The sequence below is a fragment of the Arachis hypogaea genome, chromosome 7, assembly GCF_003086295.3.
Source record: "Arachis hypogaea cultivar Tifrunner chromosome 7, arahy.Tifrunner.gnm2.J5K5, whole genome shotgun sequence".
Lineage (NCBI taxonomy): Eukaryota > Viridiplantae > Streptophyta > Magnoliopsida > Fabales > Fabaceae > Arachis > Arachis hypogaea.
The window spans coordinates 3,312,040-3,328,006 of NC_092042.1; the positions used below are offsets into that span (position 1 = coordinate 3,312,040).

Sequence of the window (15,967 nt, forward strand, 5' to 3'; positions counted from 1 at the left end):
AAATGTATCCGACACGCAGACACGACAACATAACAAAGTGTTCGTGCTTTATAGATTAATATTAATACATTAAGATTAACATTGGGTTTGGCATTATGCCATAATAATAGTATTTTAATTTGGTCCCTACTTACAATAAGACTACACAGTACCTTATGCTGCATAACCATTTATTTATTTATTTATTTATTTTTTCTTGTATCCTAATATCTATCACTATCCTCATCTGATGAATCATGACTCAAATCTCATAAATGAGTTCCCTATAGTTGTTACCTCACTACCCTTCTTTATTTATTTCTGCTACTTATTGGAACAACAACCAATTAGTAACACTCCAAAGTTCAAACTTAATCATGGAGAATAATTTAGACCATTGCTGTTGTTCCAAGCTCCTTCTTTTTCTTCTCCTTGGTTCAACTTCATTGGTTTTCTTGTCACATTTGGCTTCTGCTGCCACACCAAAACTCAACAATGAAGAGGGTAAGAGAGTCATTACTTCACTACTACTACTTCTTCTTGTCTTAGTAGCTTAATATAATTATTGCTTTTTGTATTCTATAGTTATAGGAAGGAAGTGATTTTGGTCAAATCTTATATGGTCACATAATTTTAATAATTAATGATTGATATAACATTATTGTTGATTTGATTTATGTATGTGCAGTGAAGGCATTGAAAGAGATAGGGAAGAAGTTAGGGAAGAAGGATTGGGACTTTGGTGTTGATCCTTGCAGTGGAAAAGGGAATTGGAACATGTCTGATAAGAAGAGCTTTCAGAGCTTTGTGGCTTGTGATTGCTTTTCCTTCAATCAATCTTCTTGCCATCTTGTAAGCATGTACTGTTCTCTCTCTTAATCATTCATTTTTAATGTGAATTATGGCAGAAAATCACATGGAAGCATGTGCCTTTAGGGAGATGAAGGAAGAGCCTCACTTTTTCTTCTTCAAGCTTTCCATTTAATTGTTCTTCATGTGAATTTTCCTTCAAATTGTTAGTTATAACTACCTGAACTTATCATAAAATTCATAAATCATCTTCCTCTTTCAAATTATGCTTAGCTATATATATAACTTAGAGGTTTAATTATGTATGTCTTTGTAGTATTCTGTTAACATAATGTAACTGTAGTTATTTTATTGAATGTAACAAATTTTATTGATTGAGAATCACTGAAGGATTCAATATTAATATCACTGATTCTCTAAACAGTAAGAGTTTCTCTGTAGTATCTTTTATAATATTTGTTGTAATGTGTGCATATCCTTTGGCCATACAATGAGTTATGTTGTCTTATATATTAGTCTTAATCAAACAAATTAGTGAGGTGTCAAAGTGCCCCATTGGTCTAAATTGGAGTGAAGTTTGAAAATTTGTTGCAAAGTCCAATCATCATTTTCACACCTCAGAAGTGACAGATCTTTGTGCAAATTGCATGTCATAGTTGACTTTGAAGTGGATCCTCTGATCTAATCATTTTTTTTAAGACAGCAAAAGTAAGTTCTTATCTGTAATAACTTTTTGGTCAGTGCTTACTGCAAACTTTTAAATTATATATTCTTTTATATCCAATTGATAAGTCCTAGATTGACTAGGCTTGAAAATATGTCACTGTAGTTTGCTTAATTTACTTTTGGAGTTTACTAAAGTCAAAATTTGATCTTAATTTTTGCAAATGTTAACTGGTTTTTTGAATAGGAAGTGTTGATTTAAGTTCAAAGATGACTAGTGGCTTACTTAACAGAATGTTTTCTGTTCTTTTATGAAGAAAATACATAAATTCTACATTGTTCTGTTTTAAGGCTTCTTTGTTGGAACATTTTGCATTAATCATAATCATGTTAACCACTACCTAAATTCTAATCAGTAACACTTATTACACCAAGTGCTTCATATTAATTGTATATTTAGATTATTTTTTAATTAGCAAAACAAAGGAAGCACCTGCTAGTAGTTAAGAAAGTACTAGTGTCAAAATAATGTTTATTATAAATAGTGTATGCATAGTGGTAGCACGATTAAATTCTAATTTCCTGATTTTAATTTCACATTCTAAAATCTTACAGATACTTGAAGGCAGAGAATCTGAGTGGTACTCTTTCACCAGAGTTTTCCAAGCTCCATTATCTCAAGATTTTGTAAGATAAACCAACCAAACCTCAGCTTTTGAACTATGATTCATTGCTCCATTATCTCTAACTTGGTGTTGCACTTTCAAATAGGGACCTTAGTCGCAACCTCATCACTGGTTCTATACCTCAACAATGGGCTTCCATGAACTTAGTTGAGCTGTAAGAAGTTTCTTTCTCATATAATGAACCCTTTGGTTTCGCAGCACACAGTGCGCATGCGCGAACACTATGTTTCTTCCTCAGCAAGTAAACAGCTTGCCAATGACAATATAGATTTGTTCTTAACTGAATTTGCAGCTCTTTAATGGGAAACAAATTATCAGGTCCATTCCCTAAGGTTCTCACAAATATTACAACTCTCAAAAACATGTAAGTTGATGCATTTTCCTTTATTTTCACCTTTATTGTGAGTAGAAATGTTATGTACTCTAAACAATGTATGTGGTAATATATGATTTCCAATATTTGCATGAACATTGCAGAAGTATTGAGGGAAATTACTTTACAGGCCCCATCCCAAATGAGATTGGACAGTTGATCAATCTAGAAAAGATGTAATAATAAAACTCTTTACCTCTTTTTTCTCTACTTAACATATCTAGTATTGCTTGACATGAATGAATCATGTTTATTTGTTCAGCATTCTGTCATCAAATGGATTCACTGGAACATTGCCAGCATCACTCTCCAAGTTAACCAAGTTGAATGATCTGTAAGTATTTTCTTATCAATCTGATTTGTCTACATTCCACCATAGATAAACTTTGATAATCTTTGTGAAGTCACATATTAGGAGGCTAAGCGATAATAGTTTCTCCGGGAGGATACCGGATTTCATTAGTAATTGGACATCAATCGAAAAGCTGTAAGCCTAATTCTTTGTTCTCTTTTTATTGTATTTGTTTTTATATTTACACAGACATCCAATCAGATACTATCATATAGACAAAAATAGTTAATTTCCACACCTCTTTGTTACAGGCACATGCAGGGTTGTTCTCTTGAGGGGCCTATACCTTCTAGCATATCTGCATTGACAAGATTGAGTGATTTGTATGCTTGTAATACTTTACTATTATTGTTATTATTAACTTTGATTAAAGATGATGAATATATCAAGTGATTTTTTTTTCTTTCCTTTATGATACTTAGGAGGATAAGTGACCTAAAAGGTACTAAAGGCTCTTCTTTCCCACCACTGAGTAATATGAAATCCATGAAGACACTGTGAGTTTTCAGTGATTCAAATTCAATATATCTTTTTTTTCCCTCTCAAATTCAATATAACAATGGCCTATATCTTTTTTTTCTTGGACATCTTATAATGTAGGGTACTGAGAAAATGCTTGATCAAAGGAAATATCCCTGATTATATAGGAAGAATGGAAAAACTGAAAATGTTGTAAGTAAAATCACCAAATCAGACATATATATAGGGTTATATACACATGGTTTTTGAATTTACTCATTCTTTATGCAAAACAAGTTCATGTATTTATCTTCATTGTTTTAGAGATTTGAGTTTCAATGGCTTGAGTGGGAAGATACCTGAATCTTTTTCCATCCTTGACAAACTTGACTACATGTAAGTAAATGGATTTAATGAAAATTTGTGATTCAATCATCTCATTCACCTTTCTAATGAAACGACTTCCTTTTCTTTTATCATATATATGTTGCAGGTTTTTAACTGGGAACATGCTATCAGGGACCATAGCAAGCTGGATCCTTAGAACTAGTAAAAATGTGTATGTGAAATCCCCTGATCTTTTAGTTATATGGCATTAGTTTACAAACAATCTAGATTTCAGATATGTTAATACTAAATCTGATGTTTAAAGACAAATATCATTGAGCTTGCATAACACTCTTATTCAAACCGCGATCATGACATACTAGTTTTGGTGCAGGGATATCTCTTCGAATAACTTCAACTGGGATAGCTCTAGTCCAACTGAATGTCAAAGAGGAGGGACCTTGTAAGTTTAATTTAAGGTCTGATATTCATTTTGACTTAAATGAATGTTAGTTATCAGTTATAACTAATTAGCTTTTGCTATTTTTCCAGAAACCTTGTTGAGGGATACTCCTCATCCGCAGATACACAGTAAGCTATTTTTGCTTTGAATATGAAGTTTAACACTTTCAGATTTTAAGAATTTTCTGAAAAACTAGGCCTTACCTTAAATTCCACATTTTGTTGCAGAAGTAGGATTTCTACATGCCTTAAAAGGAACTTTCCATGCCCTGCCTCAGTTACCAAATGTAAGTGTGTGTAATGCATTAAATTTAAGATTAACTTATGAATCTCTTCTAAGTTAAAGAAATAAACAAAATAGAAGTTACTAAAACTTCTAGTAAACATGATTGCATGATCCAAGAAATCCTAATTGCCATTGTTCATGCAACAGATTCTCACTCCATGAACATAAACTGTGGTGGACTGGAAGCAAATGTCAGCGGCCGTGTTTATGAAGCCGACAGAGAAGGAAGAGGTGCATCAATATTGTATTACCCTACTCAGGGATGGGCTCTAAGCAGCACTGGAAGCTTCATGGACAATGACATTGACTCTGATCCCTTTATTGTGACTAATGCTTCAAGACTTGTAAATGTCTCTGCACTCAATTCAGAACTTTACACTACAGCTCGTGTTTCGCCCCTTGCTCTGACATACTATGGCCTATGCCTTATCAATGGAAACTACACTGTTGAGCTTCACTTTGCAGAGATTATGTTTATCAATGACAGGTCATTTTACAGTCTCGGAAGGCGAATTTTTGATGTGTACATCCAGGTAGCTACTGCCACATGATTTAGACATGATTCTAGTTGTTTGGTTCCTACTGAATTGTGCATTGATGTAGATGAATGTGTTGTTGTGTTTGAAATTCAGGGGAAATTGGTGTTGAAAGAATTTGATATCCAAAAAGCAGCTGGTGGTACTGGCAAGCCAATTGTGAAGACATTTAATGCAACTGTCACAGAACATACATTGAAAATTCACTTCTACTGGGCTGGAAAGGGCACAACCGGCATACCGACTCGAGGAGTTTATGGACCTCTAGTATCTGCTATCTCAGTAGAGCCTAGTAAGTGTTTCCAAGCTAAACTCTTATTTGTAAACTTCTGCATAGTGTTTACTACTTTGTATTAAAGGAATTAAAATTTTCATAGTGTTTAAATTTTATGTCTATGTATATCTAGATTTTGTTGTTGATTCTACAAAAGCTATAAATACTGTTTCCCTTGCCCAGATTTCCCAGTACCATCAGAAAATGGCCACAAAACCTACATCATTCTGCTAGCTGCTTGTACAGTTGCTGCTGTTGGTGTACTTGTTCTTATTTTGTTGGGTGTAATGAGGAGAAAGGGATATATAGGAGGAAGCAATGCAGTGTATAAAGGTATGGAACATTGCAAATTTGCAATATACCACCAAGATTTTTGAAGAACTATTATTTTTTTATTTGAGTATTTCAATTTCTTTCAAATAAGTATACCTCCAAAAGCAGTGTTCATGTTTAAAACTTGAATTCAAATTTCACTCTTGTTTTTCTTATTTTCTTCCCAGAACTTAGGGGTATAGATCTGCAGACAGGATTGTTTACTTTAAAACAAATCAAAGCAGCAACTAAAAACTTTGATGTAGCTAATAAAATTGGTGAAGGTGGCTTTGGTTCTGTTTACAAGGTATGTTTCATCCTTCTTTTTCATTCTGGTGTTATTTAGCCGAAATGTACGGATTGACGTCGAATCTATCTAAACTATATATAAACCTTTGTCCATGATGCAGGGGCTACTATTAGATGGAACTGTAATTGCAGTAAAGCAACTCTCATCAAAATCAAAGCAAGGAAACCGTGAGTTTGTGAATGAGATAGGAATGATATCAGGGCTTCAACATCCAAATCTGGTTAAGCTTTATGGATGTTGTGCTGAGGGTAATCAGTTAATACTGATATATGAGTATATGGAAAACAATTGTTTATCTCGGATACTATTTGGTAAGTTTCAGAATGATGATTAACATTATAAATTCACACCTGCAATTTGAATAAAGTATATTGAATGAATCAACTGATTATCTTTATCACAATCATATGTAGGTAAGGATCTAGACAGAAAAGTGAAACTGGACTGGCCAACCAGGAAGAAGATTTGTCTTGGTATAGCTAGAGCTTTAGCTTATCTCCATGAAGAGTCCAGAATCAAGATCATTCATAGGGATATAAAGACTAGTAATGTCTTACTAGACAAGGATTTCAATGCCAAAGTTTCGGATTTTGGTTTGGCTAAACTCAATGAAGATGACAAAAGTCATGTTAGCACTCGAATTGCAGGAACAATGTAAGTTCATCGTATTCTGCAACCATTTCAAAAGTTATTATTTGTAATTCATCTACATGTTTGTTGTCATTTTGCAGTGGTTATATGGCTCCTGAGTATGCAATGCGTGGCTATTTAACTGACAAAGCAGATGTGTATAGCTTCGGGGTGGTTGCATTGGAAATCGTTAGCGGAAAGAGCAACACAAATTACAGACCTAATGAGGAATTTGTTTATCTTCTTGATTGGGTAACTACTACAAACAAGGATTGATTTGTATTGCATGATATAAATTGATATTGGTTATTCTAGTCTGAAATCTGAGGTTTTTTTCAGGCATATGTCTTGCAAGAAAGAGGAAATCTTCTAGAGCTTGTTGATCCAGATTTGGGGTCAGAATATTCAACAAAAGAGGCAATGGTAATGCTAAATGTGGCTCTACTATGTACTAATGCATCTCCAACACTAAGACCAACAATGTCACAAGCAGTGAGCATGCTTGAAGGTTGGACAGACATTCAAGATATACTTTCTGATCCTGGATATTCAGCATATAGTTCAAATTCAAGATATAAGAGTATGAGGAATCACTTCTGGCAGAATCCAAGTAGATCACAAAGCATGTCAACATATAGTAGTACTATGTATGCTGATGCTAATTCCTCTCACTCACTTATTGAAACAGAAGGGAGTTACCATCTTGTAAAAGTTAACTCAGACATGTCAGACAACTGATGAAAGTTTCCTTGTCACCATGTCTATATAGAAATCTGTCTCTAATGTACATTTGAAGAAACTCTTTTTTATGCCTTCCAAATAGTGATTGTAGATTCAACCAGTTTCCTTTCACTCTTACCTAAGGATTTGCTTGCAGTGACCAGTGTGCTCTCTAGGACAAGTGACTACACCTTTATATATGATATGAAACGTAACAATCTTCATTTTATTTTCAAGAATAAAACCAAAATTAATATTTAACAAAGTACTTAAAAGGTATAAGTAGAAGGAGTAGCACCTATATATAGTGCTTGAATACATGGCTTGAACAACTAATCCCACCCAACATCATTTTTCATGGATGAGACTGAAGTTGCATTATTTATCCAGTGACATGCTCCCTATGAATCACCCTGGTTATAGCAAAGTAATACAAGTCCAAAAACAAGGAATTACGTCCTCCCTACATCTTCTATGTATAACCTTTTGGTCATGACACTCATCCAAACTGGGGTTCTAAACTACATCCCTGATCCAGCGAGCCGCCGCTTTGAGGCATTCGACATGGCTACCTGGCCAAGCTTGTCACCATCACTTGATACAATCCTTTCGTTGATCGGCTTATAATGTCGCAACCATTCTCCAACATAAACCTAAAGCATAGAATAGATTCTGTGAAATTAGGGAAGTGAAATGTAACCGGAAATGCATCAGATGTTCTATATCTTCTGGTAAATACTACACAACCATATGCATGAAATAACCAACTATAATCCTGATTAATGGGCAAGAAATCATAAACAAAGTGATTTGGAGAAAGAAAGTAACCTGATGAGGTCTCATAATCTTTGTATCAGGATCATTCAATGACTCTCTCCAATGTGCCAAGTACCCGGCCATTCGAGGGATTGCGAATAAAACAGTGAAAAACTCAGGTGGGAACCCCATGGCCCTGATTGCATAAAACCATCAAACTCGAGCATGCATAAGCATAATTTATCATATCTAAATCTAATTGCCATACAAGATGTAATGATTGATTACCTATAAATTATTCCAGAGTAGAAGTCAACATTTGGATATAGCTTCCTCTTGATGAAATATTCATCAGATAGTGCAACCTTCTCCAAGGCAACTGCAACCTGAACAATCAAGCGTTCGCACACAAGTTAGAACTTTCAAAGCTTAAACTAAACATACTGAATCAAATTAAAACAATAATGCTTTAAATTAAAAATTTGCTACAGATTTTTTTGTCTTAAGATATTATCTAATTCTATCTGCAATTTAATTTTAACACAATAAAAAATGTAAAATATAAGGAAAATTATAAACGTGGGGAGAACAGACCTTCCATGTGAATTTTCTTTTAGCACATGTCATGTTTAGAGATATCATATATGATCAAATCATGTGAAATTTTCACATGTGAGGATCTATACCCGCACGTAGGTATGTCATTGTATTAACAAATAGGAAAGACAGAATTAAAAATGGATAAATACCTCAATAAGAGGATCCCGGCCAGTAATTGCAAAAACTTCCTCTGTCAGTTTTCTTAGGACCTTTGCTCTGGGATCATAGTTTTTGTATACTCTGTGACCAAAACCAGACATCTTCCTTTTCCTGTGGACACAAGAAAAAGATTTTTATCTTAAGTTATCTTCTTTCCCCCACTTTCATTTAAGAAATCCCCAAAAAGTGAAGCAACAATAGCAATCCATGATGCTATCTTTCCAGGGTACAAGCATTAAGCCAAAAATTTGGGAAGAAATAAGACCCACAAAACAAAAGAAAGTAGTAGCCACCTGGATTTGACACCTTCAATGAACTCCGGAATGTTCTCAACACTTCCAATTTCACTAAGCATTTTGAGGACAGCCTGCATAATCAAAGGTTACATTAGGATGCTCATACATTGAAATATTAGTGTTGTGCTTATGTGTATTCACTTCATCATATAATAAGGAATGAACAAAAGATTGTAACAGCTTCATTAACTCTTTATAGTAATTCCTTACATTTAAAAAAAAAAGTCCTCTAGAAATAATAATAATAATAATAATAATAATAATAATAATAAAGTCTTCATATTATTTTTAAGTTTACGATACCAATAATAATAATAATAATAATAATAATAATAATAATAATAATCTTTAAATTATATTCTCATTCCTAGTGTCATAGGCCTAAATGAAATAATATTCTGAAATAGGGGGCGAACCTCATTAGCTCCACCATGAAGAGGTCCATATAGAGCTCCAACACCCCCAGCAACAGCAGTGAATACATCAACACCACTGAAATAAATTAATAATTAAGCAAGATTAGATCAGCTGCTTTCTGTTGCTTAAGTAGTGTTGTAGTATGATGTCTACCTTGATGCAAGGTGTCGAACAGCGGATGTAGAACAATTCATTTCATGCTCTGCATGCAGGATGAAGATGATGTCCAGTGCACGAGTTAGCTTAGGGTTGGGTCTATATGACCGATTGCCCCTGAACGCATCAAGAGTGAAGGTTCCATTACACACTTATTCCACACACAAATAGAAAAAGAGCATACACACAACTTACAGGGAATCTAGCATGTATAAGAAATTCTCAGTGAAAGAAAGATTGTTAGATGGAAGCACAGGTGGTCTTCCTGTAATTCTGAGATAAATTGCAGCAGCTATCGTTGTTATCTGCAGCAAAAAAAATTGGGCAGGTCAATGATTGCAAAAAAGATAGAGTTGTATGGATAATTTAGGTATATCAGACCCAGATGGGGGAGATGAGAAAAAAGAGAATGAATAGGCATACCTTTCCAATAACCCGTGCTATTTGTTTATCTCTCACTTGATTTGAATTATAAACACCCTGACCCTGCATTAAACGATAATAGATAATGAAAAACAAAATTCAATTTGTAGACATCCAAAATCAGCAGGAATCCACATAATGATTTGAATACCATGGACAAATAAAATTAGATGTAACCAATCTGTTTTCATAATATAGAACTTACAAAAGGGAAGACAAAGAACAAAACAGAAAAAGAAAGATCATGTAACCAAAACTGGTTAAGATTTACAAGATGTCATGTTATGCTATTACTAGACACGTAATCAATGCAGAACAGTTCAAAAGAGTAGCCAATTGACAGAAGATTTCATTACTTACTCTGAGAGCAGGATTCGCATCGGGATGATAAATGGATAGAGAACTTATGGCATTAACAAGCGCACCCATAGGATGTGCATCATGGGGCAATGCTTGTATAAGATCCTACAAAATCAAATATAAGATAACACCACAACTGGGATTAGTAACCTCTTACTTCATTAAAAAGAATCGAACAGCATATTTTCTCTCCTTTGCATATAAACTAAAAGGAACTACATTGAAAAAGAAATTCCTATGCAGGTTGATCTAAACCATCCCAGAAAATTAACAGCAAATCTTCCTGAAATAAAGAGGTCAGAAAACCTACTTAAAAAAAATAAAAAATGACTCCACTCGAATATTAAATTTCAAGCAGTAATACAATCCCTGGAAGTTGCTTATATATTAAATGCGTCAATGACCAAAACAAAAAGAATAGCAAACACCAGATAGGACTATGGGAAATAGATATAGCATAGAAGCTCACCAAAACACCTTGTGGAACAGCTGAATGTTGAGATATAGCGAACTTCCATTCAGCTAGCTGACTTTCAGAAGGCAAATTTCCATACACTAATAAGAGAATGAGAGTCAACAAACTTTAGAAACTTTCATGCCATCTAAATGTTAACATGTAACTAACAGGTTCCAGGACTATGGCAAAATGCATGTTTCCTCACTGGCATTAAAGATATAATATTTTCTTCTACTGATAAACAAGCACCATGGAATACAATATATACATACACACTGCAGCTAAAGAAATACTCACAAATGAGATAGGCTACTTCTGTAAAATTGCTTTTCTCTGCAAGCTCCTCAATTGGGTACCCTCTATATCTAAGAATCCCCTCATCGCCATCGATATAACTAATAGTTGATCTAACAGGGGCGGTGTTCAAATAGCCTGGATCATAAAGCTTGAGACCCTTGTCATTCTTCCCCGTTGTTATCTGCAAATAAAGAAACCAGAATTACCCCACAATTTAATTTGTGTCTTGGTAATTTTTTATTTTAGATTCCAATCATGTTATCATATCCATGGTTATAATATTAAATTATTAATTTATATAAATCACTAATCCATATAGGTAAAATTGATATCTAAAATTACGGCTACAATTTTTGTTTATTTATTTATTTTGTAACTTCAGCTTGTAACCATGAATAAATAATTAATTTTTGTTCCCGGTAAAGACATTAACGTCATCGTTAGAAGCATAGCCATGATCATAAACAACGATATACACCGAACACACTCACAGAAAGATGCGAAATTTGATGAGACACATCTCCCAAAATTAGAAATCCCTTAGAGCACAGAGATCAAAACTAAAATTTTGATTCGATCACAATCACAAATCAGAAATCACATACCTTCCTGAGATCAGTGGCTTTGATCGTGCCTTCAGCTGAGACCTCAATGGTGTACTTTTTTCCGGTCCTTTCGTCCACGACGGTCAACGTTCCCTTGACGTTCGGAGGCGGAGACGACTGTACGGAGAGACGGAGAGGCTGAAGAGCTGATGCCACGTCATCAGCGGAGGAGGGACGGAGGTGAGCTGTGAGCATGGCCAAACGGCCACGCGCAACAACCGTCGCGGTTTCGGAATTGGTTGACATTTTTGTGTTCCTTTTGCAGAGAGAGAAGAAAGAGATCGAATTGAATATGCAGTTGCAAAGAGATTATTTTGGAATTGGATGGATTAAGAAGCAAACTAAGAGAAAGGAGAGAGAAAGTGCAAGGAATGAATTCATTCAGAGAGAGAAAATAAAATTAATCAAGACACTAACACTAACACTAACCAACCAATTGCTAGTATATAATTGCCACGTGTCAAAAATTAAGGATTATTTATTTATGAGTTTAGCTAAATTTTTTTATTTAATAGATCCAAAATAAATGTATTAAAAATTTAAATTTTTATATTTTTAATAAAAAAATTTAATTTACCCTTTATTTATTTACATGACTAAGATCAAAGTTGAAACTAAAATGTGGTTGATATTATTATTCAAAAATCTTATAATTAGAAGAATCCTAATGGCTTACAAGTAAATTAGATTAAATTTTGGTGTTAAATGAAAATGTTGAAAGTTGAGAGAGATAAGAATGAAGGAGAATGGAAATGTGTATAAGTTATTACATTTGTAGATGAGATGAGATGATGACATCAAGACTATCCAATCCATTCATATCGCTTGCAATGAAGCTTGAAGCTAATTTAAGTTGCCTTTCCTCACACACAAACACACACTTATTCCGGGTCTAAAGGGTTAACGGTGTAGTTTCCTACTTTCCCAGCTTCCCTAATGTCTCGTAGTTAACTTGGTGCTTTCATGCACCTCATTATCAAATTGTTTTTCTTCATAATCTCCCCCAATTTGATCGTGATCCAAGCGCTTGCATCAGAACTTTATTTAAAATTTTGGTCACATAAAAAAAAATCATATTTTATACACTTCACTTAAAAAAGACTAATAAATTAAAGAAAAGTATAGGTAACTAATAATATTCATGAACAATGTGTGAACAATGTGAATTAATAAGATTAAAAGAGTAAATTTAATGAGTAGCATTAAATTAGGATGTAATATACTTATATTTGATTAGTGATTGTTCATGTTGTTCAAGATAATCATTGTTTTCCTAGCACTCCTCATAAATTAACTACTACACTAATTCAATTCTTACCTTATTATCTAATCTAATGACAAAAAATTAAGATTTTGCATAGGTTAAAACTTAAAAGAATGTGATAATATATATCTATAACAATATATAATGGGAAAACCCATTTTTGGTGTCCAATTTTTCTTTTCATTTTTATCCTTTTTAGTAACCTACCTCCAGTTACAACATTCTGTTATTTCATTTCCATCCACGTTCACCTCAATATAACTTCTCCACGTTAATTTCTCTCACGTCACGTTACTGCATCAGTTACAAAATTCTACTACTTAATTCTCCACTACTGCATCAGTTACAAAATTCTACTACTTAATTCTCCACTACTGCATCAGTTAATTCCTCTCACATCAATTACTCCGTCAATTGTATTATTCCCAATTTTTTCTCTTAATCTCTCTCACTTCACTGGTTACTCCATATCTCTCCGTAATAGAAAAAATTTCTTTCATTTTTCCTCTGTCTTCTCCTGCATTCTTCTCACTTCGCCTAAATATGATGTAAAATCTTCTGTAATTTATTTTTTGTCATTAAATAAAAGTGTATAATTGTTTTTATATGTTTCTTTGATTAATTATAGTTGACAACATACCAATGGAAGATTCACGTGGGAGTGGTCGACGAACTTGGCAAGACTATGCCAGACAACGAAGACAAAATATGAGTGAAGAACAGAGGCAGCAACACCTTGCCAGAAGGCGTGCCAGTTACCGAGAGAGTATTAGACGAGGAATCGATACATCAAGTGGACTAACTAACATGGCAACACCATTATAAGATATCACAAATATACCTCCTCAACAATACTCTATATCAGGTACTCTAAATTATACTTCTCAGTAATAAATTTATATTGTTAGTTTATTATTTAATATGAATTATTTTTTACGATATATCTATGTTACTGGACTCTTAGTACGTACCAATTATGTATAATCTATTTCTTGAGTGTACTCTTAAATTATCAAATTACATTATTTTCATCTTAATAATGAATTTTTTACATATACAGATACTCACAATAACACCGGAGCTGGTTCAAGTAATATACCAAACGATCCAAATATGGATAGGAATCTTATATTTATATTTATTTAATTAATAATAATTTATTTTTCCTTAAATTTTGATTCAATAACTCTTTTATTATTGGCCTAAATAATATTATTATATTATCTTAAATGTAATTTACATCTATACCAATATATAATGGGAATATGGGAGTTTGGTATCCAATTTCTTCTTCCCATTTTACCCTCTTTCTTTTTTTCAAGAAAAGGGTTTACCCACTTCACTTTTAATTAAAAAAAAAAACTGTTACTACGTATTTAATTTTTTATTTTTTTTAAAAAAATTGTTTTTACCCATAACAAAGTTTAAAACTAATTTATTTTATTTCAAGTAATAACATAATTTATCGATATTCTATAACAAAATTAATTAAATTACAATACACGGTTTAAATATTTCTGATGTCTATTGTTTATCTTAAAAAAATTACATATAAATGTGTGCTCTTAATTAAATCTATACCAATTAATTAAATTACAATACACGGTTTATATATTTTTTTGATGTCTATTGTTTATATTAAAAAAAAATTACATACAGAAGAGTACTCCTTAATCAAATCTATACCAATATATAATGGATTATACCAATGTATAATGAGATAGGAAAATTTGGTATCTAATTTCTTCTCCCTATTTTATCCATATTTTTTTATGTTCATTAAACACTGAATTCAATATAATAAACTGTTACTACGTCCTCCATTTTTTTTATTTTTTTATCAAAAAAAGAATTTATCCCATGACAGAGTATCAAACTAATTCACTTTCAACTCCACGATATATTTTAAAACTGATTTACTTCCAATAAAATAACTGCTACCACTACGGCACTACGTACTCAATTTAAAAACTGACCCACTTTCAATAAAAAAAACTGATCCACCTTCAGTCGTACTTAACTCCCAAGAGAATTAAATTACTCTTTCACTTTCAATTTTGGTCTCGCAAACGTTTTTTTTCTCTGCATCTTGCTATCATGAAATCAACAATCACGTCAACATCAACTACTTGGACAGAATCTGCTAGGCGAAGAAGACAAAAAATGACAGAAGAATAAAGACAGCAACACCTAACTAGAAGACGTGTAACTTATTGAGAGATGATTCAACAAGAAAACAAGTTGCCATATCAACTAATACAACTACACAAGTGGAGCTACCACAAACACAGGAGTAGCCCGATTCACTACAATTAGAACAGGCAAATAGAAATCTATAACAATATATAATGTCGATACGGAGTTATTTAAATAAAAGAACTTCCACAATTAACAGCAACACATGTTCATTTTTATTTTGTATTTTACTAATAGTTGTAGGAACCGTAACCTCTTCTTCAATTCTTTATTCCAATAATTTATCCTTTTATTAATTTTATCCGTTTTCAATTTTTCTTATTTCTCTTTCCAATTCTGAATGTACTTTTCTGTATGTAACAATTATTTGAACTAGATAGTGACTATGCTAAATGTTGATTTTGGACGCCATGTATGAAAGGAGAAAAAAAATAATTAGGGATGACAAATAATTTTTTATCGATTTTATCATTTTATTTTGGGTATATTCTTTATGTGAGTACTTTATACCAATAGTTGATCTCATTATTCAATTTTTAGTGCTTCTCCTTTCACTATTAGAGTATTAGGTGCACTTTTCTGTATTATTACTGTTGTCATCATTCTCCTTCCTTTAATATCGTGATTGTATCGCCTCCATTTTTTCCTCGCTTCCATTCACTACAATTACAAATTTTATACTGTTTTACTGTAGTTATTAATTTCACGCATAACTTTCACCTTCATTTTCCTTTCTCTTCAGTTTACTTACCAAACTGTATTAATTCTTATATATTTTTAATCTATCTTTCACATCCAAAGT

The 15,967-nt window shown here is 32.9% G+C and overlaps 2 protein-coding genes across 4 annotated transcripts; one reads left to right on the forward strand and one right to left on the reverse strand.

Moving 5' to 3' along the window:
* The first annotated feature begins 164 nt into the window (after window positions 1-164).
* LOC112702015 (probable LRR receptor-like serine/threonine-protein kinase At1g07650) lies at window positions 165-7,311 on the forward strand. Of its 3 annotated transcripts, none has more exons than XM_025752858.3 (24): window positions 165-483; window positions 668-839; window positions 2,068-2,139; window positions 2,224-2,292; window positions 2,431-2,502; window positions 2,616-2,687; window positions 2,774-2,845; window positions 2,927-2,998; window positions 3,115-3,186; window positions 3,286-3,360; window positions 3,464-3,535; window positions 3,647-3,718; window positions 3,816-3,881; window positions 4,044-4,112; window positions 4,202-4,240; window positions 4,340-4,398; window positions 4,545-4,930; window positions 5,030-5,225; window positions 5,391-5,540; window positions 5,708-5,826; window positions 5,930-6,140; window positions 6,243-6,483; window positions 6,561-6,711; window positions 6,799-7,311. In XM_025752858.3, exons 1-24 carry the CDS (start codon window positions 357-359, stop codon window positions 7,195-7,197), a joined length of 3,105 nt encoding a protein of 1,034 aa, XP_025608643.1. In that variant the 5' UTR covers window positions 165-356; the 3' UTR covers window positions 7,198-7,311. The 3 variants fall into 3 exon arrangements, with proteins under 3 accessions (XP_025608643.1, XP_025608644.1, XP_072055078.1); XM_025752859.3 differs by having other exon boundaries at window positions 213-483; window positions 668-831; XM_072198977.1 differs by lacking the exons at window positions 165-483; window positions 668-839 and adding an exon at window positions 1,480-1,497.
* A 68-nt stretch (window positions 7,312-7,379) lies between these two features.
* LOC112702017 (citrate synthase, glyoxysomal) lies at window positions 7,380-12,440 on the reverse strand. The gene is made up of 13 exons (XM_025752860.3): window positions 11,706-12,440; window positions 11,101-11,281; window positions 10,816-10,901; window positions 10,347-10,451; window positions 9,987-10,049; window positions 9,759-9,868; window positions 9,561-9,680; window positions 9,407-9,482; window positions 8,988-9,061; window positions 8,685-8,805; window positions 8,224-8,321; window positions 8,008-8,131; window positions 7,380-7,832 (listed from the first exon to the last, which is right to left on the reverse strand). Exons 1-13 carry the CDS (start codon window positions 11,949-11,951, stop codon window positions 7,701-7,703), a joined length of 1,536 nt encoding a protein of 511 aa, XP_025608645.1. The 5' UTR covers window positions 11,952-12,440; the 3' UTR covers window positions 7,380-7,700.
* Between the last annotated feature and the right edge of the window lie 3,527 nt (window positions 12,441-15,967).